Source organism: Cuculus canorus, chromosome 2 (genome assembly GCF_017976375.1).
Source record: "Cuculus canorus isolate bCucCan1 chromosome 2, bCucCan1.pri, whole genome shotgun sequence".
In the NCBI taxonomy this organism is placed as follows: Eukaryota; Metazoa; Chordata; class Aves; order Cuculiformes; family Cuculidae; genus Cuculus; species Cuculus canorus.
Window position 1 is genome coordinate 36,591,414 of NC_071402.1, and position 27,294 is coordinate 36,618,707.

General features: G+C 37.9%; 1 protein-coding gene across 1 annotated transcript in view; it reads right to left on the minus strand.

Annotated features, from left to right (window-relative positions):
- PREX2 (phosphatidylinositol-3,4,5-trisphosphate dependent Rac exchange factor 2) overlaps nucleotides 1-27,294 on the minus strand; it is a 177,121-nt gene that overhangs the window by 127,169 nt on the left and 22,658 nt on the right. The window contains exons 3-4 of the mRNA XM_054057421.1: nucleotides 1,350-1,421; nucleotides 1,146-1,268 (exon numbers count right to left, since the gene is read on the minus strand). Of these exons, the coding sequence (XP_053913396.1) occupies nucleotides 1,146-1,268; nucleotides 1,350-1,421 (195 nt within the window). The remainder of the gene's footprint in view (nucleotides 1-1,145; nucleotides 1,269-1,349; nucleotides 1,422-27,294) is intronic.

Below are 27,294 nucleotides of genomic sequence, written 5' to 3' on the forward strand. Positions count from 1 at the left end.
TGTTCTTGTTGTGAAAAATTTTCTTCTTGTCTCCAATCAGAATCGCCTCAATAGTAACTTGTACACATTACCCCTCATTTTTTCCATTTGACTCCTAGTAAAATCTTCTTTGTAGCCACCCTTTAAATACTGAGACATTGCGATAAGGAATCCCCTAAGCTCTCTTTTCTTAAAGCTGAACAAGCACAGTTCTCTCAGCCTCCCCTCATACATCAGGCTTAACAGTCCTTTGGTCATCTTTGTGGTCCTTCTCCACACCCTCTCAAGCCTGTTCACATCTTTTTTGCATAGCAAGGACCAAAACTTAACACAGTATTCCAGCTGTGTGGCCTGAGCAGAACTCAGTAGAGTGGGATACTGTCTTCTTTATCTCTGATGGTGATGTCCTTGTTGATGCAGCCCAGCATCCTATTGGCTTTCTTTGCTGCAGCAGCACACTATTCAGTCATACCCCAGGTCCCTTTCCAAAGAGCTGCTCACCAGCCAGGTAGAACCCAGCCTGTGCTGCACTCCTGGATTATGTTCTCCCAAGTGTAAGACCTTACATTTGCCTTTGCTGAATTTCATAAGATTTTGCTGAAAAATTTCAGAGTCTGGACTACCTCAAAAACACAGGATATAAAAAAAAAAAACAGGAAGAAACTGCATGTGTGGCTTATTTGCTGACATCATTACCTATTTTGTCCGCAAACACATTTTTGCAAATATGATCCATACTTCTGCAGAGTCAAAAACTGATGTTACTCAACTTCTGTAAAAATGTTTCCATGAACCATTAATAATCTTCTCCTCTCAGAACAAGTAAACAAAGAATTAGCAAACAAATGGGATTCTAACCAGAGAAAACAATGAAACCTAGACTTTTTGTTAGACTTACAACTGAAAGCAAACTAATTTTTCCTGATTCTGCAGAGCTCTGTAACACCGGCATCCTTGTTTTGCTCCAACAGGAAGAATAATACTCCTAAAAACAATTACTACAGGACATACCCACATCCTTGTAGAGGTACTGTAGATCTAAGAAGTAAAGTATCTTCACAGGCCAAAAGATATCCTTATGACTATATGCACTCATCATCATGACAGTAATTAATAAAGAAAATTAGTAAAAAACTTAAATAAGGGTGTAATAAATAATAGCATACATAATGAAGAAAGCAGGTTCCAACTTCATGCTGCGCATTAGGCTCTGGCTGTAAGCACTCCTCCACCAGGGACAGAAAGTTTTTGTGAACTGCAAGAATATCTTCAATATTTGAAAACAACATCTGCAAAAGAATAAAGCATACATAAATAAAACATTCAATACAAAACAGAAAAAATACGCAATTTTTCTAGACGAGACTAACCTTAACTGTCTCTTCTGTGACATTTTTATCCACTTTGGCTATAGCACATTGGATCATTCGGTGAAGGAAAGCCTGCATGAAAGAAGACAAATAAGGAAAGAGTTATTTCTGGAAGACTCGAACAACTTTTGGCATTTTATGCTTATAATTTGTTTCCCAGATTTCTTATGCTTTGGATATAGAGTCACATCAGAGTACTATTTGGAATCTAAGACAAGTATTTTATTTGTAAAGCATTTAGTAGTCTTGTTATCCTAGCACTATAAAAAAGTCCTATCTACGTAGAGTTAAAAAGAGTAAACAGTGAAATATTAATGAAGCTGAGAAACTGAACAACCTCTAAGTATGACACCCACTCTGCACTCATACTGGAATAAAGCAAGAGGAAAATGAGCAATTTTCAAAATCTCACTCTACCACTTTACAAACTGACTACAAGACAAGCCAAAATAAGCTGCTAATTTCTAAATTACAAGTTCTCAGGAGATATTATTATGAAATATAACTTGTACCATAGTAACCACAAGTAAGATTTCTGATGTGTAAACAATCAAACCTATTGTGAAGTAAATTGGCTTAAACAAGGGTCAGCTGCACCTGGTTTGGCCTAATGAAAATGTTCACTCTTCCTTCCCAAAGAACCTCTCCCTTGGGGATAAAATGAGGAGTTGCTAATACCCAAATGAAACACCCAAAGAGTCAGTTTTACATTTCACATTCAAGAACTGGAAACTTGAGAGAAGAAGAAAAGAACAGTAAGTCATCCCAAAAAGAAATAAATCACATTTCAGGTTCAAAGGATATAATTAATTTTTATTAATTCAGTCCATTCCGAAGACTTGGATATGTTCTGACAGTATCTATACACTGTAGACTAAACTCTTTCATCAATAATTCCACACATAGAAACATGTATTCTTTAGTCATTAAAGACTGGCACCACGAGCATGCAAATGTCATGTCCTTCATAACCATTTAGCTCCAAGTCACTGTGCATTGTACACTGTATACAAACTCATCTAAATTCTGGTGTGGTGCAAATTCCATAAAAGCAGCAATAAATAACCCCTGTGTGAAAGGAGAGCACTCACAGCATCCCTTTTTTTTTTTCCCTCAGCTGGTATTTAAACATGTTCATTACCAAGCAGTGATCCTTTCTCTGCTGCAGAGCGCTATGTAACTGGCATTTCACATTTTTATTACTGAAGAGACCAAGGTAGTCATCCAGGATACAAACAAAATTCAGTAGGGGATATTGTTAGTATATCACATTTCGTATCACTCTCTACAGTGATATAATTTCCTTCTTCTTTAAACCCTCTTTCTCCTGACTATTTATGCTTTCTTTCTGATGTTTTATTGATGGTAAAAAATGCCATTAATTCATTTGCAGCAGTTAACTGTTGGTGGACCATAGCCGTTTCTATCCTTTCTTGCTACGAATATCCACAGGGGTTATCTCAAACCTGCTGTGCGCATCACCTGTACAGTGAGCAAATAATCCCACACAAAGCAAAAGCCTGTTTAATAGTATGACTCCAACTGTATTATTGAAACTTTTCACTAAACCAGCCAACAGTATTAAATATACTTTAGAATTGAGAAGGGGGGGGGGGGAAATATCAGAAGAACTACCTCTGAAACTCATATCTGTTTTACTATCTGTAATCTCTATCTGTTCACATTATTTCCCCACAGACCAAACATACTCCTCATCCGCACTCATGTCATCCCAGACCTTTCACATCCTGTAAATGTGAAGGAAGGCGAACATTCTGTTGGCTGAAGGCAAAACAGAAAACGATCTGGGAGCTGGGGCATTCGTTATTGTCAAGTGATTCAAGACTCTAGCCAAGAGTCATGAGGTCAGGAAGAGTATATATCAGCTGCAATAAACAGAGTCATTTGTCCAAGCAGCACTGTCCAAGACCCCACAACTGCAGAGGTTATCATAAACTGAATCCAGGAAAATCCAACCTCCTGCAGAACCCAGACGCAAGTGTCTAGTTAAGGTAGGGAGGCCTAGGATTACTGCAGCCCCTTCCAGCAACTTGGCACAAGCCTGTATGTTATTTTGCACCAGTAGTGTAGCGATAATGACAGTTTTCCTAAAGATTTGCCACCTGTTGTCCCTATCATTTGAATCTTTCAGAGTGCTCACATGAGAGCAGTATGAAAGCACACATATCTCAAAGTAATTGGAATTGGAACAATCTCACATTTTCTAGAAGAGCAATGAAAGAGAATCTAGTGGAGTGCAGGTAGGGATGAAGGTGTCTACCACCACCCACCTAGCACTAAGGCCCATCCTTGGTGAGTCCTGCTGTGGACTGAGTAATGCAAAACAATGTTAAAACCTCTGGCTTCTCCCCATGTTTCCCTGATGCCAAATTCCCTTATCAATTCCCTTCCCGGAGTACAGAGATACCGCTCACTCCATACACACAAGACCTCTGCTCTGGAACTTTGCTAGGGAGAACAGACTCAGGCAGAAGGATGAGGAAGCAATTGTTTTTGTTACAGTGTAACAGGACCTTAATAAAGCACTATGGAAAGATAAATGTCTCTGTACTCCTATGAACAGGCAGTAGATCTGCAGGAGAGATGACTATTCAAAAGATGCCAAAATTATTTGAACATCAACTGAGAACAACCAAGAACAGTTCTTCAGAAATTAGTAAACAAAGAAAAAGCAGGCCATTCGTAGACACAGCTTTAAGGAGTACCCCAACTTAGAAATAAGAGACTTCAAAAGGAAAATACATAAGGATGCCCAGAAATTACTCAGGAGTTGACAGCTGCTAAGCTAACAGAAAAAAGTTTACAGAAGCTTTAAAAAATAGACTGCTACTAAAATGGTTAAATTGAAAATAAACTACTACTAAACATAGAAAAAAAAACACACCTGTAAAAAAATAAAACGGATATTGCAGCCAATTCATGATTCGCTAAAGAACCAGACACACACAACAAAGTCAGAAACTTCTCTGAAATAGCACTGAGTGATTTCTCAAAATCCTAACACAACTCTGCTTCAAAGCAGACTCATTACTGTGCACCACATTACATGAAGGAGCAAAGCATTACAAATTGCAAGGATGCAAAAAAACTGTAGCAATCAATTGTTATACATGGTTCCCATGCTTATCAAAAAAAAAAAAAAAACAAACCTCAAACTTAAGGCAATTTCATTCATTTGTCATGTGCATATCAGTAACTTACATTGGTTTTGTTTCCTGGATTATAAAGCAAAGTTTACTTCAGGATTCATCTACACTAGCGTGGTTTTTTCTTAGCACAACATCAAGCACAGACAATAACACGTATCGCTGTGCATTCCATGATTCCAGATCTTTATCACCTAGACAGTGATCTTCAACTTCCTGAAAGTGTTTCAAGTGGATTCCAGAGTTTCCTCTTAACGTACCTCAATTCTTAGTTTTCTTAAGTAACAGCAAAGCTATACGGTCAAAATATAACATAGTTTTCCCAATTTTCATCTTGTGCTGGCAGCATTCTAGCCACATTACTATAATAAAGGGATTCACCCTTGCAGCACTGCAAATGGAGATTCTCTGCCCCTGGCATTCACTGTGAGCCAGACCCTTGCTGATTTCCTAAATTCAGAATTGAAACCAAGTCTCCGTAAAACATTCCAGAGGAGCAAGTTGGCTGGGTACCACAAAGAGTAGTCTAAATTTAAGAGATCAGATGAAGAGGAAAGATAAAACAGAGGATGTTTGGTGTTTAGATTAAAAAATAAATAATCCTACTTAACTTGCCAGTTTTTTAGAACTGTCTATAGACAACTATGTCATTCTAGGAATATCTTTGAGTCACTTGCTACAACTTCTGCATCTGCAAAGCTTGAAATTCAAATTACAAACTTAAAGCTCCTCAAGCATCCTTCTAGAACTTTGTTAGCACAAAATGGCATCTGAACGGCCAGTGTACAGCTGCTGTGGAAAAGAAATGCCCCAAACTGATGAGAAAATTCTAAACATGAGAAGGCACATCTTTAGAAGTTTGATGAACATGCAGACCGAAGTGTGGAGTATCAACCGAGCCTCTTACAACAGGGGAGCAGCTACACATAAAATATATACAGTTTAGGGCTGAGGTTCCCTAACTCCACTCGGGTCCTACTGGGGACATAAAAAAAATCTGTTTCTGGCTGTAACTCAGGGTCTTTGTGCCCGAGTAAAGAGAACGGTAATTCACGTCCACCTTAAAGAAATGTGGCAAAAAAAAAATCACACAGAACATGTAGAGAAGATTCTATACAAATAATGTCAATGATGATAACAAAATCCTTTTTTTTTCCACAGTTGTGTTTTTTTTATTACCTCCAACATATTTTGACATAATTTCTGTACTGGTCCCTGTTCTAACTTTTACCCTTTGCCTGACAATGCTCTAATACATTATAGGGAATAGCGAGACGGAACATTCAAACACAGAGACTGAAAATCCAAATTCAAAGAATTACAAGAGAATCTGTTCATTATGCCAAATAAACACGAATGTGTCTGCCTGTCTGTTGATCTGCTGCCATTCCGTGCAGCATCATGCTTCGCAGAGAACACACACCAAGTCTCTGTTAAGGGGATTTTACTTCTGGTCTTATCAAAATAAGACAAGCATTGTTGGGTTGTTTGGTGAGCAATTTTGTTCTCCATAGTTGCTCAGTGTGTTGTTGCAAAAATGAAAAACACTAGCCCTACAGACAGCACAAGAAGCTGCTAACAGCACAAATGACTCCTCTGACATCTGGAATGAAATCAGGGAAGACAAAGAAGTCTGCCTGCATAAGAAGATTCCCAGGGCACAAAGGGTTTTCACCCTCTCAACACATAAGAAATTAAGTCCTGAAATTATGTCAGAGCACCTGAATCACAGAAAATAACAAAGTATTTTTCTGAAAGCAATCACTTTACTTTTGTGAGCCTAGAGATAAACATTCTTTATCATTTGAAAAAAGAATTAGAAGAAAAAGTTACGCATTTTTTCCCCCTTGGATTTCTTTTAACATAGTTTCTACCCTTAAATCTATACCATCATAAACAAAAAGATGGTGAACTGCAAACCCATATATTTTTAAGAAGGTCAGTCCCTGTATATTTTCACTTTAGGAAATCTAGTTCAACTGAAGTGACCAATCCGTCATATTGATGAAGCCTGCTGAATAAGTTATCGTGATGTCTTGCACTTTAAAACTGAATACAACTTTATTTGCATGCTGCCAAAACACAAAAATCTAAAAGAAACCCACAACAAGGAAGATGTTAATATATTATAATTTTATAAGCATCTATGACAGTTGGTTTATCTTCACAAATTTGGAAACACAAAGCTGATACGCTTGTGGCGTTTGTGTTTTCCCTTTACGTTCTTACTGTACCTATAGGCATCTGGATGGCAGAAAATATTTTGCTCTTTTCATGATATTCCAGATGACCCTAGAAAGAACAGAGACCTATAATTGGGAAGAAAACTGCTCAGGATTATAGATGACTAGTCAAATGGCTACCAAGTTACCATGGCTAATTCAGCTTACAAACATCAAGGTAGTATTTTGCACATTAGTTTGAGGTTTCGCACACTGTAATTAATGTATGTCAGCTTCCAGATCCCAGAAAAACACCATGCTGGGTTTGTTGAAGCACTTCTGACTGATTTTGCCACAAAACTCCCCCTTCCCTGATTTCAACAGAGAAGACTCCAGCAGCAACAGCAGCTGTGTTAAGCACTGTGTGCTTACTCTCCTCTTCCCATTAACCTGTGCCAGCAGCAGTGGCAGTAGCTGCTCATGCTGCTTCTGCTACTGAACAAAAGACACTTCTTCTCCCTCCAGTAATTCACCAGCTGAGGCACCACCTGTTTCTCCTATCCTGTCTGCAAGAGTGGATGAATCACAAGCAGCAGAGGGAGCATCAGCCAAGGTCAGATATATTCTTTCACTCTACTGTACCTAGAGACACTTTCAAAGCTGGCTTCAGATCCTGGTGTCTATAAGGACAGGGGAATAGATGGACCACATCTGCAATACTTTCCATTCCAGTGCTGATTTACTTAGACAAAGGACCAAACTATTCCCTTCTGCATTCATCTGACCCAAAGGGGCATGAGTCTGCCTGAAAGAGCATCCCTGGCTTCCCTCCTTAAAGTAAGCATGAACTCAGAAGTAAATACACTAGCAAAAAAAATGACTGCATTGAAGAAACATTGATCTTCATCAATTCTCATACATGATGAATACACTTGCCACATTTATGGATAATCTCAACCCTTTCTCCATCATGTATAATCTTTTTTTTCTCCCTGCCTTTTGTTTTCTACCATATCAGAAAACTTCCAAGAAAAGAGGAAGAAAATCCTCACTCTGTCCTGGATCTCAATCCCATTTTCTGCATTTCCCTACCCACTCCCAATATTTTTTACCTTTTCACTTCACAGCTTGTTCATCCTTTCATGCCTTCTGAGATTCCAACTGCAGCTTCCTCCCTTCCTCCTTTGACAAGCAAATACCCCTTACACTGATCTCCCTCACCTCTAAAATCACCTGAGCTATGACTGGACTTTCACTTTTGATCCCCTCCTTCCTGTCAGCTCTACAGCAGATGAGCGCAAGAGATTTATAGTCAAGGTCCAGTTCCTCTCAGCCAGGAGGGAAGTCAGATGTCTCCACCCTCTTCCTTGCGCTGAAGCCATTCTTCAAAAGATTTAGTATAACCTTTTCCAGGCCCAGATCACAAGGCATCTGTTCCCTTTTCTTCCCAGATATCAAGAACCCTCTCTCTCATATCTAATATCCTCATTTTGGGAAACTAGTTTTCTGAGGACTGGCTATGCTTTTGCTGGTCAGTACAAGTTTAGCTGATGCATAATGACAGAGTGACTCATACACTCACAGTTCGGATCATGCCTAAGTGAGCTGCCCAGTCAAGGGCTGGAAGCAAGGCTGGCTCACATACGCTGCTGCAATCTGAAGCCATGTGTAGAAAGCTGCTAGAATATCAGCTAATTTTTTTCTTGATTAAAATACAGCTTAACTAGCGCTTTAGAGAAAGGCCATACACTGGCATAAGGGATGAATGCCAATCTGCAAGCCAAGTAGAAAGCAGTCCGTCTAATATTTTTGGCAAATGTTTTATGCAGCATGAGTTGCTGGTAACTGGGCTTTTATCCCATTAAAAATGCAAACAGGTTAGATTTCTGTCCCAGCATCACCAGCGGAGAGCTTTTGATGGGTACGGGGAAAAGAAACGTTTGCCTGTCCTGTGTGAATTTCTGAACAGACTGCTGGGATTGCAATAGGGAAACCACCCAAACAGGAGGCATCCATATCAGTAAACAAAATGTTTCCAGTATATTTGTGAAGAAGTGTAAGATTAATCTTGTTGTATTCTGAAGATTTCCTGATAAAAAAAAAGATACTCTGGATTCAGAAACGTTCACGTGTATGTGGGATTCCTTCTGGTAATACATCATATGGTCTGGTTGGTGCATGCCACAAAGTGAATCATACACTGCACATCATACAACTGACCTTATTTCACTCAAGTGGGAATGGAAAAGAAATGACATCTACAAACAAAGTTTACGTCTCATAAAAGCCAGCAGTTTCCTGACTTTAGAGAACACTCGGTTCTGACTGGGAAATTTCAGTGAATTCAGCTGTGTTCACTACAGCAAATCAAAACAAAAGAATAGGAAACCTCAGAGCAATTGTAGATCTGGAAGTAACAAGATGTTCCCATGAAATTGCAATCACAAATAGAAAACAATTCATACATTTGAAACCTTAATATTCCATACTATAGTTTGTGCTTCTTTCATGCGGACACATCTACTTATTCTAATCAACAAAAACCACTGAATTTTCATTTCATTTTTACTCCCAAAATGATGATTTTTCTAATCTTTGTTTTTGTTTAAAGTAGGAGAACAACAATTTGGAAGAACTCAACACTCCCAAAATGTTTTTGAATCAACTTTTTAATTCATAAGATCAAATATTTCTTTCAGAATCTCATGAGTTTCAGAAAGTGCAAATGGCCAAGAAGATAAATAAATTTTTCACAAATGATGACTTCGAAAGAATCTTTAGAATTTTCTGATTAAATTTGAGAAATAAATTAGAAATCTTAAAAATATTGCAAAAAAGTATGGAAGAACATGTGAGCTTTTCTGACTCAAAAATATCCACCAGAACTGACAGCCATAATCTTTATCACCAATAATGAGAAAGAAGCCCATAACAACACATCACATCTCCATTTTGAGAATTTTAAAGCTTAATTCCCAGTGCACCTGAATAAGGGAGGAAACCTGGCTCAGCACCAATAAAAATGAAATATCAAGTTCTCAATGATTAAGGCAGCTAATTAAAAAAAAAAAAACTTGAAACTACTGACAACCCATCATAATGGAAGCACACCAAACCCTTTTTACACGCTCAGTTTTTAACACATAACACATTTTTTCTAATATTGGATTGCACAGTTCTTAACTGTGAGTTTATTTAATATTTAATGTTGTTAGATGTTAATTAGGGATTAGACTGTTTGAGAGTTATACACTTTTTATCGCCAGAGTTGTATAAACAAAGTGTACTTCTCAAAAACTATTCAGCACCAATTCTGGCTGCCATTCCTATTTGCATATTTAAGCCAAGAAAAATACAAAGCAGGGAAGAGTATGAAACAGCAGTTTTCTATCCCAATTTCACTTCTTCACAGGGAAGCTGCAGTGAGTATAGTACTTCTAAAAAATGCATTCTGATGGCAGAAAAAAAAGCAGAAACATTCCATTTAAGTTCTTTTCTAATCAGTAGAAATCAGAACACCTCCCTATATAATGAAATCTCTCGTGTCTGGGAATCTTAACCCTAATTCCTATCACTTCTCATTGGAATAGATAGGTCCTGGGATAGTCAAATGGTAAAAAATTAACAGGCTTATATGCAACAATACTTCATTTCATGCAACAATCACACACCACATTTCTGAGTCTCAAGACAACAGCCTTATTTTGGAAACACTCCCAGACAATGATGTGCACTCTGGCTTCTACAAATATACCGAACTGAAAATCTGCATAATCAAAAGACATTCAGGTACATAGTATGATGATGTTATTGTTTAAATGTACTGTGAAAAAACTTTTATCTCCAAGGCAAAAAAAAAAGGTTTTAAGAAAACTATATTACTTTAAATACCTTATTTCACAGAGAACTAAGATGCTCCTGGCTTCTGAACTCATTTCAGCCACTAGTTTAGCAACACAGAGAGTACTGCAGAATTATTAAATAAATATGAACTGTAAGTCATAAAAAGGCCTTGAAAGCATAGCAAATAATCCCAGACCTTTACTTATTGTCAACAAAAGCCAGGGTAAACAAAAAAAAAAGCATCAGGGAGAGCAAACTCCCAAGAAATACAACAAAATTAAAGTAAATATACACTTCTGCAGTTACCCCACACATGCTTACCTCTTCCCAGTAATAACAACATATGCATATGACAGTGTCACCATTTAGGAACGCTAAAATCCAGATTCATTCAAAATAATTTCAGTAGAGCAGTTTTGCTATGTTCAATTATCTTGGCTGCACTCATATGCTTTCACATTCTGCAATCAATGAGGAAAAAAACCCTTACAATTTCATGTGCAATAAACCAGAGTTTATTTGAACTCCAAGAGAATACTAACCTGCAGCCTTTCCCACTGGCCTTGGATGTGCAGAATGAACTATAAATCAGCTGAATTACAACTTTGAAGAAGCGATGTACCAGAATAGCCAAAGCAGACAGAATGGTCATTAGAATGGTCTTTAACGATATTGCCCACGAACAAAGTGGCTGAAGCATCTCAGTTAATTTGATCCTTAATTTGAAATGCAAGACTATGCCCCACACTTTGCATCAGGAGAACTATTCTGACAGCAGATTGTCTTAACAGCAATCCTCCTCCTACACAGACATGTAAAGGAGTTAATCTTTGAAGTAAATGTTCAAAGAGATATTTGAATCCAGGTCAAGAAACCAAACAGAAGATCTGTATGTCTGCCCTGGTAAAATTAAATGTGTTTGCAGTTTTAAATTTCTTCTTCTCCGACCCCCCACGCCCCCCTTCGGTAAGACTGTGAGGTTGTCAAATTTTCATTGGAAAACTGCATCTTCCTCAAAAGAGAACTCAAAAGCAGAAAGCGGGAGCAAACTAACAACTAGCCTACTCTGAGAAATCAAGTTGGCTGCAGCAGTAAACTGAGGTTTATAATTGTTGCGTGGTGGCACAGATCCCATTCCCAGATTTGCAGGGCCAGGCCCCCAGAACTTCTGATTCAGGATCCAGTGACATCCAGGAAAAAAACAAGACCCCATTCAACTGGATCTTACTACAATGTTAAAGGATTAAACTACAACCAAGACTGATTGTCCAAAGATATTCTGAGGACAACAAATGGGCTTAAAATTCACCTTGAAAAACTAAGAGTATTTAAATTAAAATACATTTATTTAAAGTACTTAATAAACTCTGCAGTGGCACATGTATATTTCCATATTTTTTTAATTCAAGCTCCTGTTTCCCAATAAATGTTAGGAAAAAAACCAAACTTCTCTCATCCATGGAGAAAAGCATGATAATAGCTATGTAAGTCTTGCAACTTGGCTTGAAAAAATTGGTTTTCTACTTTAAATCAGAACATAAATATCAAGAATAAAATCAGTAAATGAAGAAACTACTGGCTTCTGAAGATTAGATACCAATGTTAGTTGTATCAACTCCATTCCAACAAGAATAAAACCATACTAAAATTTGAACTATTTTACACACAACTTCATACAAACAAAAGATTGTTACATGCCTCTATGGCCTGCCATGAACTGGTCTCACGAATTTTCATCTGCCTATATGGTTTTGAGCCAATTCCCATGGAAATGCACTCATCAATAATATTTTTTCTGTCTTATATTTGGTTCATGAGACGCTACATCTGTATAAATGCAAGAATAGTTCATCTTCTCTTTCTTTGTCTTGATAACTACCAGAAAGAGTATATGATAAAAATTTTAGCTCTCTGCCTTTTTTCCTTTATGCTACAACCTAAACATCTGCTGATCATTAACTACACCACAGAGTATATGCATGCTAATCTCAGTCTACATCCCCAAAAGAGGTGTCATTTCTTGAATGATACAAAGATGACCAAGGACATAGTGTTAGAAAAAAAAACTTGAGCATAGTCACATTCAGAATAGAGCTACAGGAATAAAGCCAAGCCATTTTAATTTATCCACATTAGCTGGATTACCTTACTGTCAAATGAATTCATAATTTCAAGAAATATGAGCCTGGATTCCATGTGGGGAATTGTACATGGTGGGGAAAGACATACACTCCCACTTTCTCTTCTTCTTTCCCTATTCAAGCACAGACTCTTATGTAGAGGTCTTATGTAGATCTGTGGCCTCTCTTTGGCTTCAGTACGTTCCCAGCATAATTGCACAATTTCACTGAACCATCTGTGGAGAGTGTGTTCTTCAGGAACACAAAGATTGCAGGCTGTTCTTCCTCCTTTCATTAATTTTTGTAAGGGAACATTAGAAAACCTGACAACAGTACAATTTTTGTTGCCGCCTTAATGAAATTTTTTGTTTGAATAGTGGGACCTTAAGACAAGAGAGCTTATTATTACCTTTTCCTGAAATAAGAGCCTCATTCTTTCAGGTTATAATCAAAAGCTTTAAATCATCTGCCCCCCACTGAAGCAGAGAGGATTGGGTATTTTATTAGATATTAAATCTGTATAAAGCAGTTAAAGAAAACTGCCACTCCAAATCAGTCCACAGTGACAGTTTGTAAGAGCACTACTTAAATTAAAAAGAGAATGTTCAGATGTAATAGCATCACACGAATCACCCTCCTCACCGAACTACCTGCACTACGATTGCAGACAAGTACAAGCAGAGCACGTTGGTGGCAACTGCCATCTGTTAATACTCAACTGGAGTTTGACAGCACTGAATACTGTTCATACCAGGACATACTGACACTTAACAAGACACCCACATCGATTACAGACTGAAGTCTCACTGAGTCTTTCCACATAAGGTTACACAGGGATAAGGAACATATTTTATTATAATTTTTTATTTCATTCATGAATTTGCTGTGAGAAGTGTACTTTCAGTTCCTCGTCTCCAAATTAAAAAAATAATTGCCTGAACCATTCAAAAACACAGCTACCAGACTTCTAAGAACAACACAAGGGAACAATGGTGTTAGCAGGACCAGGAAATCAAGAAACCATAAATAAATATCAAGTATTGTTTTCCAGCACCTTCAATAGTTTAGGATCCTGCAGTCCTTCCTCTGAGTGAGGAAATGACGCTTTCACCAGTTTTCCTTATGTCCATAATAGACCACAGTAGTTCACCCATACCTGGGCAAACGGAAGGCATTGAACTTGAAGACAGTGACCCACACAGAGGTCTATATGTTGGGCAAAAAAAGTCACTGTGACCACAGATTCATTTCTGGACTACAAGGTGCTGCTCCTCCACTACAACGCATGATTTCCTCCTTTTAAGGAACACAGTACAGCCACTTCAGAGAGGACCAATCCCTCTAATCCACGGCACTGTCTGTATGTACTGGTGCAGATAGCTTGAAAATGCAGGTAAAATAGCTTCAGGAGCAATACCATGGCCAGGGAGCAGCTTTAGGGGGAGAACTGATGCCCAAGATCAAGTCTGAAACTCTTCCGGTCTATAAATGATCCTGGTAGAAACCTCTTTATATTCCTTCTCTCCATAGATCATGCCCACAGGAAGGACCAGCGGCAAAGAGGCAAGCGAGGCAGCAAGGCCAGGGCAAAAAGTTCTCTACTTACATGATTCCCGATGTGTAGTATTCACAATTATACCAAAAAAAGAAGGGGAAATGAAACAAAATTTGTGGGAAGACAGGCTCTCTTTAAATTAGGAAGCACAAGCCCAGAATAATTAATACTTAACACACACAAACTAAGCAGACACTACGCTAGTGGGCTGAAAACCTGTCAGAAGGAAGCGAAAAACAGATTGCCTGGTCTTTCAGGCTTAATCTTACTTTCCCCAAACTGCCTGTTAAAAAGTTACTAATTGCTAGACTTTGATTTTTTTGCAAGTGGCATGTGAAGAAACTGCGATAAGTACTGAGTAAAGTTGCCAAATCCACAGAGTTCAAAACTTTCCACACGCACTTTTTTTCAGAAGAGATGGCATTTTGTTTCAAAATATTTTTAAAGTCTCTTCTACTGTGAAGACTGCAGTGCAGTGATTTACAGAATGGATGCTATCTCTATAGATAAACAAAACCATCACTCCCAAGAGATTTGACCTTCACCTTTTATCCTAAAATAGCAATTACATAGCAACAGCAGCCATAGCGTTAAAATATTTTTGACTGAATTATGGAACTAAGTGCTAGTCTTGACTTCTTAAGTTTGCTGTGGACTGCAACTAACTAGAAGAATAAAATACACAACTAAAGCAAACAGTTATGTTTGTCAGAAAATGCATTCCAGCAACTAAACGGTGGTGCAGTAGTTGTACTGATGAATTTGTTGTTCTTGTTAAAAAGAAGAGCTCAAAAAATGCACAAACTGACTTATCATCATTATATCAACAAGCTTCCAGGAAGTTTATCATCCTGTTTGCTGACAATAATTTGGCTTGCTGCATTTTGATACCACGTTCCTGTTCCTTCAGCTCACATCCTCCAAACTGGGCAAGCACTGGAGTCTCACTGTCTGTACTCCAAACATTTACCCTTACTTCTCATCCGAAAGATGCTGTAAAGAGTGTTTTGTAGGGCAGAAACAGCTTCCCATCTTTCCTCCAATCTGAGGGAAAGAACAGAACTGTGGTTCATTCACCTACAGAAGAGTAATAAAAACCTATGTGAAAAGCATTCTAAATATACTGGACATTAAGTGACACAAAACAGTACACATATTTAGGTAATGGAATTGTTAATCTGATAAATTGTCATTTTAAGAGAAAAGCACTGCAGGTCCAACAAACAAAAAGAGTTAAAGTTTACAATTAAGCCTCTATTTGTTGGATTTTATTGCACATTTTAATCCTGTTTTTAACATTATTTTTATGGAATTTCCTTTCCACTCCAGTAGTGCACTACTTCACCGGCATTACCAGCAACAAATAGCAGAAGAAAAGCACAAATTCACAACACAGTCTCAGCTCTAATATTGCCACTATCATTTCTGCCACAAGGGTAACTCTCTGATGACCAACATGGAATAGTGCTCACTGACCACTATTTAAATAATTTAAATGATTTTCTGCAAATTCTGTTCTAAGTCTGGAATAATGAGATTACTACCCAAGAGCTAAGGAAAAATTTAAATCCATATCAGTGCTTCTATAAGCCCTGTCTCAACAACTATCTCAAAAGCAGTAACTTTTGAGATGCAACAGTCATCACAGAAAACTGAGCTCCCTTTATAATAAGACAAATCAGTCACACAACATGAGTTCAAACGTTAGCATGACAGAAAAACTAATTCAGTATTAGGGAACATTTCCTTCTCTTCTTTGTAGTCTCTGCCATTACCTATGAAGCACAATAAGCACACATCATGCTTAACTCTCTAAGTAAAGAAACTCAGCATCCAGGACTAATGCAACTGAAGAGAAATAAAATTTCAAGGAAGTTTGATAACATGGCAAATACTGCAAACTTTCCTTCCGAACCCTGAGTGGACAGACATCCTGGTCATATTTAACAGACAAATACAACATCCATTGTAACAGAAAAGCCTTCCAAAGAAGCCTTTATATAGTGTTAAGAACAATAAGGCAAGGCTTTAGCGCACAGAGCTGTCATACACGAGGGTGGAAATATGCAGATCTGAAGAGCTACAAGGAGCTCATAGACACAGGATCCCTTCTGAAAGCACCAGAAGGCTTGTCTCATTTTCCTAAGGGATGGGTGACATCCAGATATTGTTTTCCAACTATCCTTTTTGTCATCCAAAGAAACAGACCAAAGGAAAAGAGCACAATTTCCTGCCTATCTTGAAAAAAACAGAGTTCACCTAAGGAACAAAGGAGGGTGGAGGCCCCAACACTATTGAGTCCTTCTGGACCAGAGTAAGTGCTCAGAAATAGGCAACCCTCATAGTATCGTGATACACCAACTTAAGGCACCCAAGATCACACTCAAATAAATAAGCCTGAGAGAGAATTTAAAATAAAAAAACAAAAAAAAGAAGCAGCATCCACGCAAAGGTGGGCCAAACTGAAGTCAAGTCCCAAGTAGTGACAGAGCTGCTCTTGGCTAAGCCACCCTCAAGCAGCTCAATACCTTTTTTTGTAAGGCAAAAGCATGGAGGATTTAATGGCCAACAGAGTTTTCCTGGTCACGTGATACTATCTAGCATTGGACCATGCTTTTTCAGACAGGAAGGATCCTTGGTAATGGACCTTTTACAGAGGCTAAGGCAGGAAAAGGATCAGATTAGCAGACAGATTGAATTGAGAAGTCAACCAGAAGCACATAACCTGTCTTTCACAGTTGGTACGTAAGCAGGTAAGTGACTAGCATGGCTTTACACAAACACCTACCTATGCAACTAACTATGTTCAAGAAAGCAGGACTAAGTCATTCTATAAATACTCAAAAGTATATTTTATTTTATCTTCCAAAACTGGACATTGATTTGGAAAGATAAATATAACATGCTCCCATTCAGAAAATGGACAACGACATTATATCAACCAGTTTCTCTCACAGTACCCATTTTTGTCAAATTTCTTCTGCATATGAAAAATTCCAGCAGCAGGGTTTCTGAATGCACCTTGCACAAGACCCCGTGCAAGGCTGTCAGCCTGGCATCCATCCCAGTAGCTACTTGCCATTCTTCATTTGAGCAGCATGGAAAGGTCTGGAAATTTCCCAAAGCAAAGAACAAGCAAAGTTGTCAACAGACCTAAGCCTCCCGCCCCTACATAATCAAACTCTTACATGGTTCTGCCAGACTACTGTATCAGGGAAATCATTGTGAAAATACAACAAAACAAAACAAATCTCTTCTTCCCAAAGTATTAAGCACTTATTGGGACTGAATAAGTATGCTTCCCACCCCTACAAGGGATAAAAAAGGACCTGCTTGCTTATTGTATTTACTCTAGGTAAATGTCCTAGATAATGGAGGAACTGAGGTGAAGTTCTGCTCTTACTTCTGAAACAGCACTTTTTCCAGTATTCTCCATGAATTCCACAATCTCAATCAAACTCTTACAGTTCACATCTTGTTCCCAAAGGCACCTTCTTAGTAAACAAAAAGACCATTGTTTTTCCACTGGATCACACAATATAGTGTAGGACAGGCAGATGGAGGCCTCTTAAAAGTCTAAAACATCCTCTGTATCCAGTGGCAAATCAGTGCACAGTGCAGTTTTTGAGAGGTGATCCTGGTAATTCGTAGACAGCCAGGTTCCTGAGCTATGGGCTATTTAAAACTTTTTTAGATTTGGTAATAGAATTTGTACCATTAAGAGCAGAGTAAAGGAGTCTGAACGAGCTTGGCTCACAGTATTGGACCAGTGGGTGCAATGTTCATATTAAAGCTCTCAGCAGTTCCTTCGGGCTATTTGGTCTCACAATTTCCAGTGCTGTGAAAACCTGCACAAATGTCTGACCTGTCTAGTTTATGAGATTTCTCGCCACTAGAGAAAAGCCAAGTAGACACAATCCTCTCAGCTCCTATGTTTAGACTACATATGTGCTTTGCAATCCCCATGAATACCAAAAGATTAATTTTCAACCACAGGAAAACATGCTTGGCTTTACTGCTTGCCTCTGGTTGGAGTGAGTGCAAAACTGCAAAACCTCTGACAGGAAGGAGAACCTATACTAATCTGCTTTTGCCTGACTTCCATTAAACAAAGTCTTGCTCTCAGAAAAGTCCTACACGCCTCGTCACTGATTTCAGTGAAAAAATGACTTTGAAAAGATTAACATTTTCTCATCACTTTGCAATGTTTATCCTGCATTGACAAATTTTGTTTACTGACAACTTTATTAATAACTTGAATCAGATTTTGCTGAAAGCTGACTTTTCAGTGTGCCTTAGAGTATGCATACAAGACTATCACTCCAAAGTGCTTTGCTAGCAGTCTTCACGCTCTCAGAAGCCAATACAAAGTCAAATATATCAACCGTTACCAGATCCACTACCATAGTAAATAAAATCAACACATTCTAAGTACAAAATAGCAATGGGTTTTCTGGCAATTTAAGAGTGACCTGGGACATGTCAGAAAGACAAACAGCTGGGTAACAATTACTAAGGCTTCAGAAGCCCAGAGCAGATTTCCTGCCTAGTCAGTTATTTAAATCCAAGAAATAATAATCATTAAGCACTTTCTTTAGAATTCCTTTATCTTTGTACAAGGTCCGACACAAAAAAACAAGACTAACACTATAGCTCGAGGACCAAGAGTGGGAAGGAAGAGACAAAGAGATGTTTATAGAACATGCTTTAACCTGTCACAGTAAGACAAAGCTCAACTCAATCACTTCACTCGGAACAAGCTGACACATGTTCAAATATAGACATTTTATTACCCTTGGTCGGAAAACGTCAGTATAGAAGAGTGAACAGTGAATTAAAATCAAGCTCCTCATGAAACTGAAGAAATCTGCAACACAAAGTTTTCAGTTATTTACTGAGGCTTACAGTGAAGAGACCCCAAAGATCAAGTCAGTGCTCAAAGGAACCCATTATTTGTTGGTAGAAGGTATGAAAGCAAAAACAACAGAGATCCTCAACAGCCTTTCAGAAAATGATCTGCGGAATTGCTTTGAACATTGGTAGCATTGTATGCAGCTGTGTGTGAACACAGAAGGGACCTATTTTGAAGATGTTCGCAGTTGATTTTCTTCATTTCTTAAACAAGGATTTAAATGTGCATCTTGGAGGTTTTGTGTCGGACCTCATTCCTCATCAATCTGTTTGAATGAGCTTTCCAAAGCAGCAAATAGTACAGAGGGGGCAAAGCAAAGATTGACAGATGGGACACTAGGATCGTAGTATAATAGTATCTGTTAAGTTATCCTGAAATACCAAATTTGTTACAAAGTGTAATAACTTCTCACTGGCTAAAGCCACTCTACAGAAGGCTAGACTGCCAGATTACACAGATTTACAAATGCACTGTCTCACGTGAGGAGGCCCTACAGTTGAATCCAGTCAGAGTATGATTAAAATGATGCATAATAGAGATGCTATTCTGTTCTGGGTTCTTCAGTTTCGGTTTTGTGGTACTGCTGCCACTGTAGATAGCAGGTTTGCTCCCTTGTTTGGCCTTCCTAAAGAACGGCATATTCTGCTTGTATGGTTTAGTCCTGGTCCTGTAGTTTCCATGCTGTAAAATGAGCCTCAGGGGAAAATAACTGAATTCAGCCACCTATTTTCAACTAATGTGTCGTGTTATGCATTTAAAGTATGGTACTTGTATGATGCTTAACTAGGCTTTTCTAGGCAAAAAAATAAAGGAAAATGTCAGTGCCAGATTTTGTCGGATGGACAATCTTACTGAAATATATTCTTCAAATATGAACTTTCAGCCAAAGTCTACGAAAGGCAAAATCCAGCATCAATGTTTTAGAGTCCTATGGATAAGCAAAAAGGTTGAGTAGGCAAAGCATATCAGATTCAGGTCTCTAAAGCTCACAGAAGTGCAGGTTAATTAGATATTTGGGATGCAAACAGAACTGCCTTTCCACAGAATTTAATGCAGTATTTTGGAAAAAGACTAATCCTTGACAGTGTATTAATTTAACTTGCAACCATTGGTATGTTCCTGCCTTTTTCCCCCACCACAACACAGTCAGACTGTAGGAACTTTCAAGATCCAACACTTTCTTCTAAGCTCTAAAAAAACAAAGCCCTGAAGATCTTTTCACTCAACTTTCCTCACAGAAAAAAAAGCTCGAGAAGGCAGACAGAACAATAAGGATACGCTGAGGCAAGCAGGAACTCAACCCTTTTTTTCATGTCAGAGGAACAACCCTCTCAAAGAAGCATTAGGTCAGAAACCTCAAAGGCAAGAGGCTAACTCCGGGCTGAAACAATGTCAAGGACAGTCTCTCCTTACAGCACTACGCTAGAGCACACCCAATGCTAGTGATGCAATTATTACAGTATTTGTATCTCCTTTCATACATTAGCCAGTTATGTTTGGAGTTCACCGAAATGTAGAGTTCTAGATTAAGTCTTACAAAATATCCAAATACGAACTAAAACCAACTTTCAGCTAAAAGTGAAAAAGGGCTACCAACTATAATCAAATATAATCAACTGGCATTCTTTCCAAAGAAAAGTGAGTTCTGAAAAGATGCAATTATAAGGCTTAATTTCCATGAATGGCAATCAAAAGAGAGGCATAAAGCCACTTAATTCATTAAATCCACTTATGTTTGGCTGCAATACTCATTAAGGTCCATATTACCATAACAGATCTCTGTAACTGTAAATGTACCCTGGCAGGAAGCCTTTAGTGCCTAATAATTCCAACTAGCGCAGAACGCAGACACAACTCTGTAGCAAAGTAAACTGGAAACATCACACCTATTCACCTTCTCTACAGAATTTTAATATGGCTTCAAGGAAACACACAGACAGGTCCTTGATAATGTAACAGATGGACAAACTTCAGCGTAACACTTATGATGGACGTTTCTGATCTCTAGGCTCCATGTAGCTCTCTGAAAGTAATGGTCTAATTAATTCATATAAAAAGAAGAAACTTAGAGCATGGTCAGTATTGTATAAGAAACATTTCCTGATGTTCTTACAGGAAATAAGCTGCATGGCTGTCCCAGTCACCTTCTGCTTCAAGTACAGAACACACTCCTTTGATTTTGTCTCCCCTTAACAAAAACACGGCAATAAGAGTATTTAAACAAAAAGTACCCTGTAATCCTCCTAAAAGAAAACACTCAACTGCACATGATTTTCCCCCCTTGCAGACAAGACAACAAAGCAAAGACTATATGACAAGCATTAGTCACATCACTTGCTATAAAAATGGAAGGCATTCACCATAATGTCCACAAGACAATAATTTATGTGGGGCTAAAAGCTTGAGAGCAGTCTTACTATTCTATACAGATATTTTTTAGCAAATATTTCTATAACCCATTCACACACTGAATTTCCACTGCTGTCCAAGTTTTTCAGAAGCATACAGCTTTGAAATCTTCTTTCAAAACTTAAGTTGTATTTATGTGTTTTTTCAAAATTTTGAGCTATGACAACTCTTATGTCATTAACTTGGTGATATCATTGTTTCTCCTTTTTTTTTTTTAAATAATTACTAAGAAGTTACAATAGAAAGCCACAGTTAAAAAAAAAAAAAAGGTCACAGAGTTATGAACCTTACCCACACTACCAGTTAACTGCTTCCATGAGACTGTGGGAGCACTGGGCAGAATGGTGGGCCCTTCCTGAATTTAAGGATCCCACCAGACCACTGTGGATTGCATTTAACTCACAGATAATAGCAGAAAGTCATGTTTCATAAATCTAAAAAGAAAATAACCATGGTAATAATTTTCTCCCATGTATAACATAGTTGATGTAACATGATGTATTAACTTCCTTCCTTTCATTGTTCTCCATCCATTGTTAATCTGAAGACCACAAGGCTGTGACATACACCTTTTTTGAGACAGTACCTGTGAGAAGCTTTTCAGAGACTACTGCTGAAGCCTATCCTCTTCCTATGAACAATTCACTCAAAGTCTCCAGCCAAATATAATCTATTGCGATAGTAACTGAAACTGAGATATGAAGAGGTTTCCTTGCTTAGAGTGAGTGAAAAATCTAAATTAAAACTAAGTGCATCTATTCACACTACAGACAACACCCCAGGTAAGAACGTATGGGAAACCACCGCCTTTGCAGCAGGAAGATTCATCATTGGACTTCTCCACACAATGAAGGAATTTAAGGCCCTGAGAGAAAAGTGCGGATAGTTTAGGCTTGAACTCTAACATCAACCACTCACAGCAACCCTGCGATCAGAGCCAGGGAGCCAGGCATTAGGTCAGTCCCACCCTTCATGTAAAAGTCAGGGAAACTCTACAGTGGATTATTATAGGGTGTTGTTTTTTTCTTTCACTCCCAAAACACCAGTATGAATCAAATGGGATTTCTGCAAAAGCAAGGACCTGCTTTCAATGGCCTTCTTAACCTGTGCAATACCAAATGATGACCAGTATATATCATCATCTGCCCTATAAAGGGTCAGTGTTTAAGAATTCGGTCAGTCTGCTTCACAAACGTAAGATTTCTGACCTGCATAAACCGATCCCTACAATACAGATTAAAGATCTGGCTAAAGTGGTGGTCAGTTTACCACAGATGATCTCTAAGGTCTGAAGCTAACAGCAGCTGCTTTGTGTTTTCTCAAAAGTGGCACAGCCAGCACCCATCTTTGAATTTTATACCATTTATTAACATATTTTCAAGTACTAATAGTTTCTCCTTCCTTCTGATAATAGTGTGATCTTTTGCTTTATGGTGTTATCTCACATATACTCCTCTATAGGTGAGCCCACTGGCTGACACAGAAAGACAGTGCTGCCAAGACAGGTCCATAAAAGGGCTACGACCACTGCCTGCCACATCTTTTGTTGGCAAGTGGGGAGGTGGGTATAATAAAAGAAGGAGCTGCTGCTAGTATATGACTGTTTCTTTACTTATAGTTTCAGTAAGAGTTTTAATTACTTATTTTCGTACTGCCTTGCAAGCCAAAGATAGAAAACATTATAAATCATTACCACTGCAGAACTAAAGGGAATTTATAACACCAGATTTGTTTAAAGAGCATTTTTATCAACATCTACTACGTAAATGTCTTCTTCCCAAAATCACCATCATTTGCAACATCCACTGTTAATTGTTAATTAGAAAGCACATATAAGCCAGAAATTTCAGAGTTAGAAACGTGCCACACATGCCTGGACAAGGCTACAAGAGCGAGAAAATCACTCAATTTAATGAACTATGTGGAGAAATTCACCCACTGAGTAATATATTTAAGAGCAGTTTTAGTGAAACAAAAAGTAAGAGAAGTCACAGAAAGATTAGTACAGGAAATAAATACTTACAAATGTTAATATTCTGCCTACAGACCAAATTCCAAAGATTATTAAGTCTAACCATAAATTTGGACTTCCGTTATTTACAGCAGCATGAACTGATCCTTGAAATAAAAATATAAATTCCTTAGATTTATTTTTCAGTTAACTGAATTAATTAGAGTATTTAATTACAGAAGTATTTTTGCCTATATGCATTGCTTTAAATCCTCAGAATCTGAAGACTGAAAACTTTTCCTAGTTTTTCACTTCTTGGTCTGGACTGTCTGATGCAAAACACAATGACATAAAAAAGCTACTTAAACCCAATGAGCACACCCCTACTACTGCCAAGCTCTGTTTGGTAACAAAATTATGACAAAAAAACAGAGTTTTTCATTGTTTAAAAGCAACTTAAAGCACAGAGAACACAGTAATTAGTTGTCATCACCCTATCCTTGTACTGGACAGTATAGAGTAAACTTAAAGGCATCTGAATGTCATCACCACATCTAACCCCAGATTTCTACAATTTAATTACTTTTTACTATAACCTAAATATAACATTTGAAGTATAACTTCCTATTCTATTTTTTTAATAAATAATTGTAGAAGTAAATAAAATATCAGCACATTGAAGCATTCTTAGCCTTTCCTCCATTTTCACTGGTATTTACAGTGCTGTGGAGTAGGACGAAAGAGAAACGGTTCAGGGTTTTGGTTTGCCTGGAAATATCATTACAATGAAGCCTGTATCTCAGACCACTGAGGTATGGTGCTGGCAAACAGCATGAAGATCAAGAACAGACTGCACTCCTAATTACACCAACTGTAGAACACACGACATCTGCGCTGCAGTCATTTGTTAACAACTTTGTTTAGATAAGACACATACGCCTGAAAGTCTTCCTGTTAGAAATGTCAGGCACCTTATAGATCTTATCTCAAACTCACATTGAATTTCCATGGGATACAGTCTTTAAGCTCTCTTGACTATCTTTAAAAACTCTAGGCATCATTCAGAAGCAACGAAATTAAGTTTAGGGAATTACAATCTTCCTTTTGTAAAATAAGAAATATAGTGGCATCGTCAAGAATAATTAATATATTCTCTTTCTCAAATTCTTGGGTGCTCCACTGAATAAATATTTCAGGGGTTAAAATTTTTTACCAATATTGAAAGTAGACAATTTTGTTCCCTCGTCTATAGGTAAGAAGCCAGATAATCTGTGCAGCACTGGAAGAGTGAGTTATATCTTTTGGAAGTATCACTAGGAAAAAAAATGTTGCATCAGAAGCTGTTTTACTTTACATTTATACCTGTCAAACTATACAGAAATGAAACAAAAGAAATAATTCTCTAAGTATAATGAAGCAACAGAAAAAATCCTCAAACAATTCTGGGTTTATGGACCCTATTTTTTTGAAACTGAAAAAATTCATGAAATTCTTCAACTGCCTGATGCATTTCATAGGGATAAAGAATTCAGATAATTTCACTGTCACACAAGATTCATAAGCCAATGCATTTAATTGCTGAAATCTCTGACCTTCAATTCGAGATTCATGAAATACAAAATATAATGCATTGCATTTCAAGTATTAATGTATTAACGTGTTGGAGACATCCTTAATGCATCACATTTGAAAAAATTTCTAAAACCTCCTTTTCAATTCATATCCTAAACTTCAAGGGGGAGAACAGAGAATCACTGCAGCCCCAACTGTCTCAGAAAATAAAATGCCAGAGCATAATTATTTTTAATTGGAACCCACTAACAAAGAGAACACTTCTTACCACTCAAAAAACAAGGCAGAAATATTAGTCTAGTCATCATCATCCAGGGCACTGCCGTAACCACTGTTTTGGTTTTATACACTTCTTGGGGTCTTTTTTCCTTAATATCCTTTCCATTGGGTGCAAAGAATAGAAATACTACATCTCAACTCTGCTTTAGTACAGTTGAGTATGCTTAAGGACTAAACAAAACATCTAAATAAAACAGTTACACAAATATGTCAGCTACGAAGACTTACTTCCATTTTTAAGCATCATAAGAAAGTACAGACAGCTTAGTGCAATAGAGGGGAAGAAGAATGTCCTCAGATGGCAATAATAAACAAACACCCTTTTATTCTGGTCAGCCCTAATAATGATTGGTCACGACAGTATTCCTGCTATGAATTTAGATCACTAAGATCTTTTATTCTCATTCATCATCATTTTTAATTCCTTGGAATATTTAAACTTTTCACATGCACTGAACCCATAACTGTATCACTACTTTAATGCTTCTGACTGCAGGTTTGGAAGAAGCTCTAAAACCCATTACTTACCAGCTAGGATGGTCTGGGCTTATTCCATACACAAAAAACCAAATCTACTGTGGCTTTAATTTCACTTTACAAAGCAACTGAAACCTAAACTATTACTAAGCCTGACTGTATGCATCACATTGACCATGTAAAACAAGCCACAAAACTAGAAAATTACAGCATTTTGCAAATGACTTATTCGAGCATCTAAGTAACAATAGGGAAAAAAACTGCTAACATTTCTAGCTCTGCAGACCTATTCAAACTCAAAGCTATGACAGTACAGGAGAAGATTATTTGCTCCATGTATTTCAAGAGCTGGTAACCAAATTAATTTTCTAAGTCATACAGACTACCTTCACCTTTAGAGCATTAATAACTAGTAAGTAGGAATGCTTTTTGCAGTTTTTTTCAGCTACCACAGAATTCTTTGTCCTTACTGGAAACAGTTTTGTCTTCCAATTAACAGTTTTCGTTCATTAACATAACTTGGGGGGGTGGGGGAGGGGAAACAACCAATCCACAAATTAAAAATTATACCGTTCTAATTAGAGACATATGCAACAGTGTTAGATGTGAAAACAGTTTTGGACAGTTTTCAAGTTTAAAAAAAATCATTGAAGAAAGGTGATTACCGTCACACCGATCATTACAGCTTTATTCTAAACTCTCTATAGTTTTCTTCTTTACAAAAACAACAACAGCATCACCGCCCACCCTTCAAACAGAAATCACATTAATTAGCTAGGCAGCAAAGTTTCAAAGCATACCAAGTGCTTACTAGAGCTCACTCTACTATTGTGTTTAACTTTGAAAACAAGTCATGATGAGGGAAATCTACATGGTAAGCATACTTTAGCTACAGCAAAAAGGTTTTAATCTGCCTAGAAATTGGCAACCACTCACTGTGTTTTCTATACTTTATGTTATGTTTCTCTGCTCGCTGGAACGAATTGGCTGCTATGAATGAAAAGAAACTTTGCATCTAATCAGTGGCATGAATTTAGGCTGAAAGCTGCTATGCAGGACTTCTATGAAGAGTCTGGGCCCTCTGCCATCCTTGTGCTTATGAATGAAACGGCATGAGCCACATGCCCTCCTCCTCCCCCACCCAGCTGGGGCCTTCACCCTTCCCTTTGCTGGGGTCTCAGGGAACCAAACCTTTGCTGGTGAAACGACCATGACCCAGAAAGGCATTCCATGCCACCAATGCACTCACTTGAGAGATCTCAGCTGTACTTTCCATCCCACAGCTTCCACTCCTGGTTTCTAAATCAACTTGTGAACCAATGGTGAGGCAGCCCTCCAGACTCATTCCCTTGATAAATAGGCCCTTAAACTGATCCCTGACCTCTCTGCATACTTTTCCTAAGTTACTGCTGACCCCAGAGACTCTGCACCCCGCTGCCTCTACAGGTTTGACTTTGTTTTTGTATTGGGACATACTGATCGAGAAGAAAAACCAAAC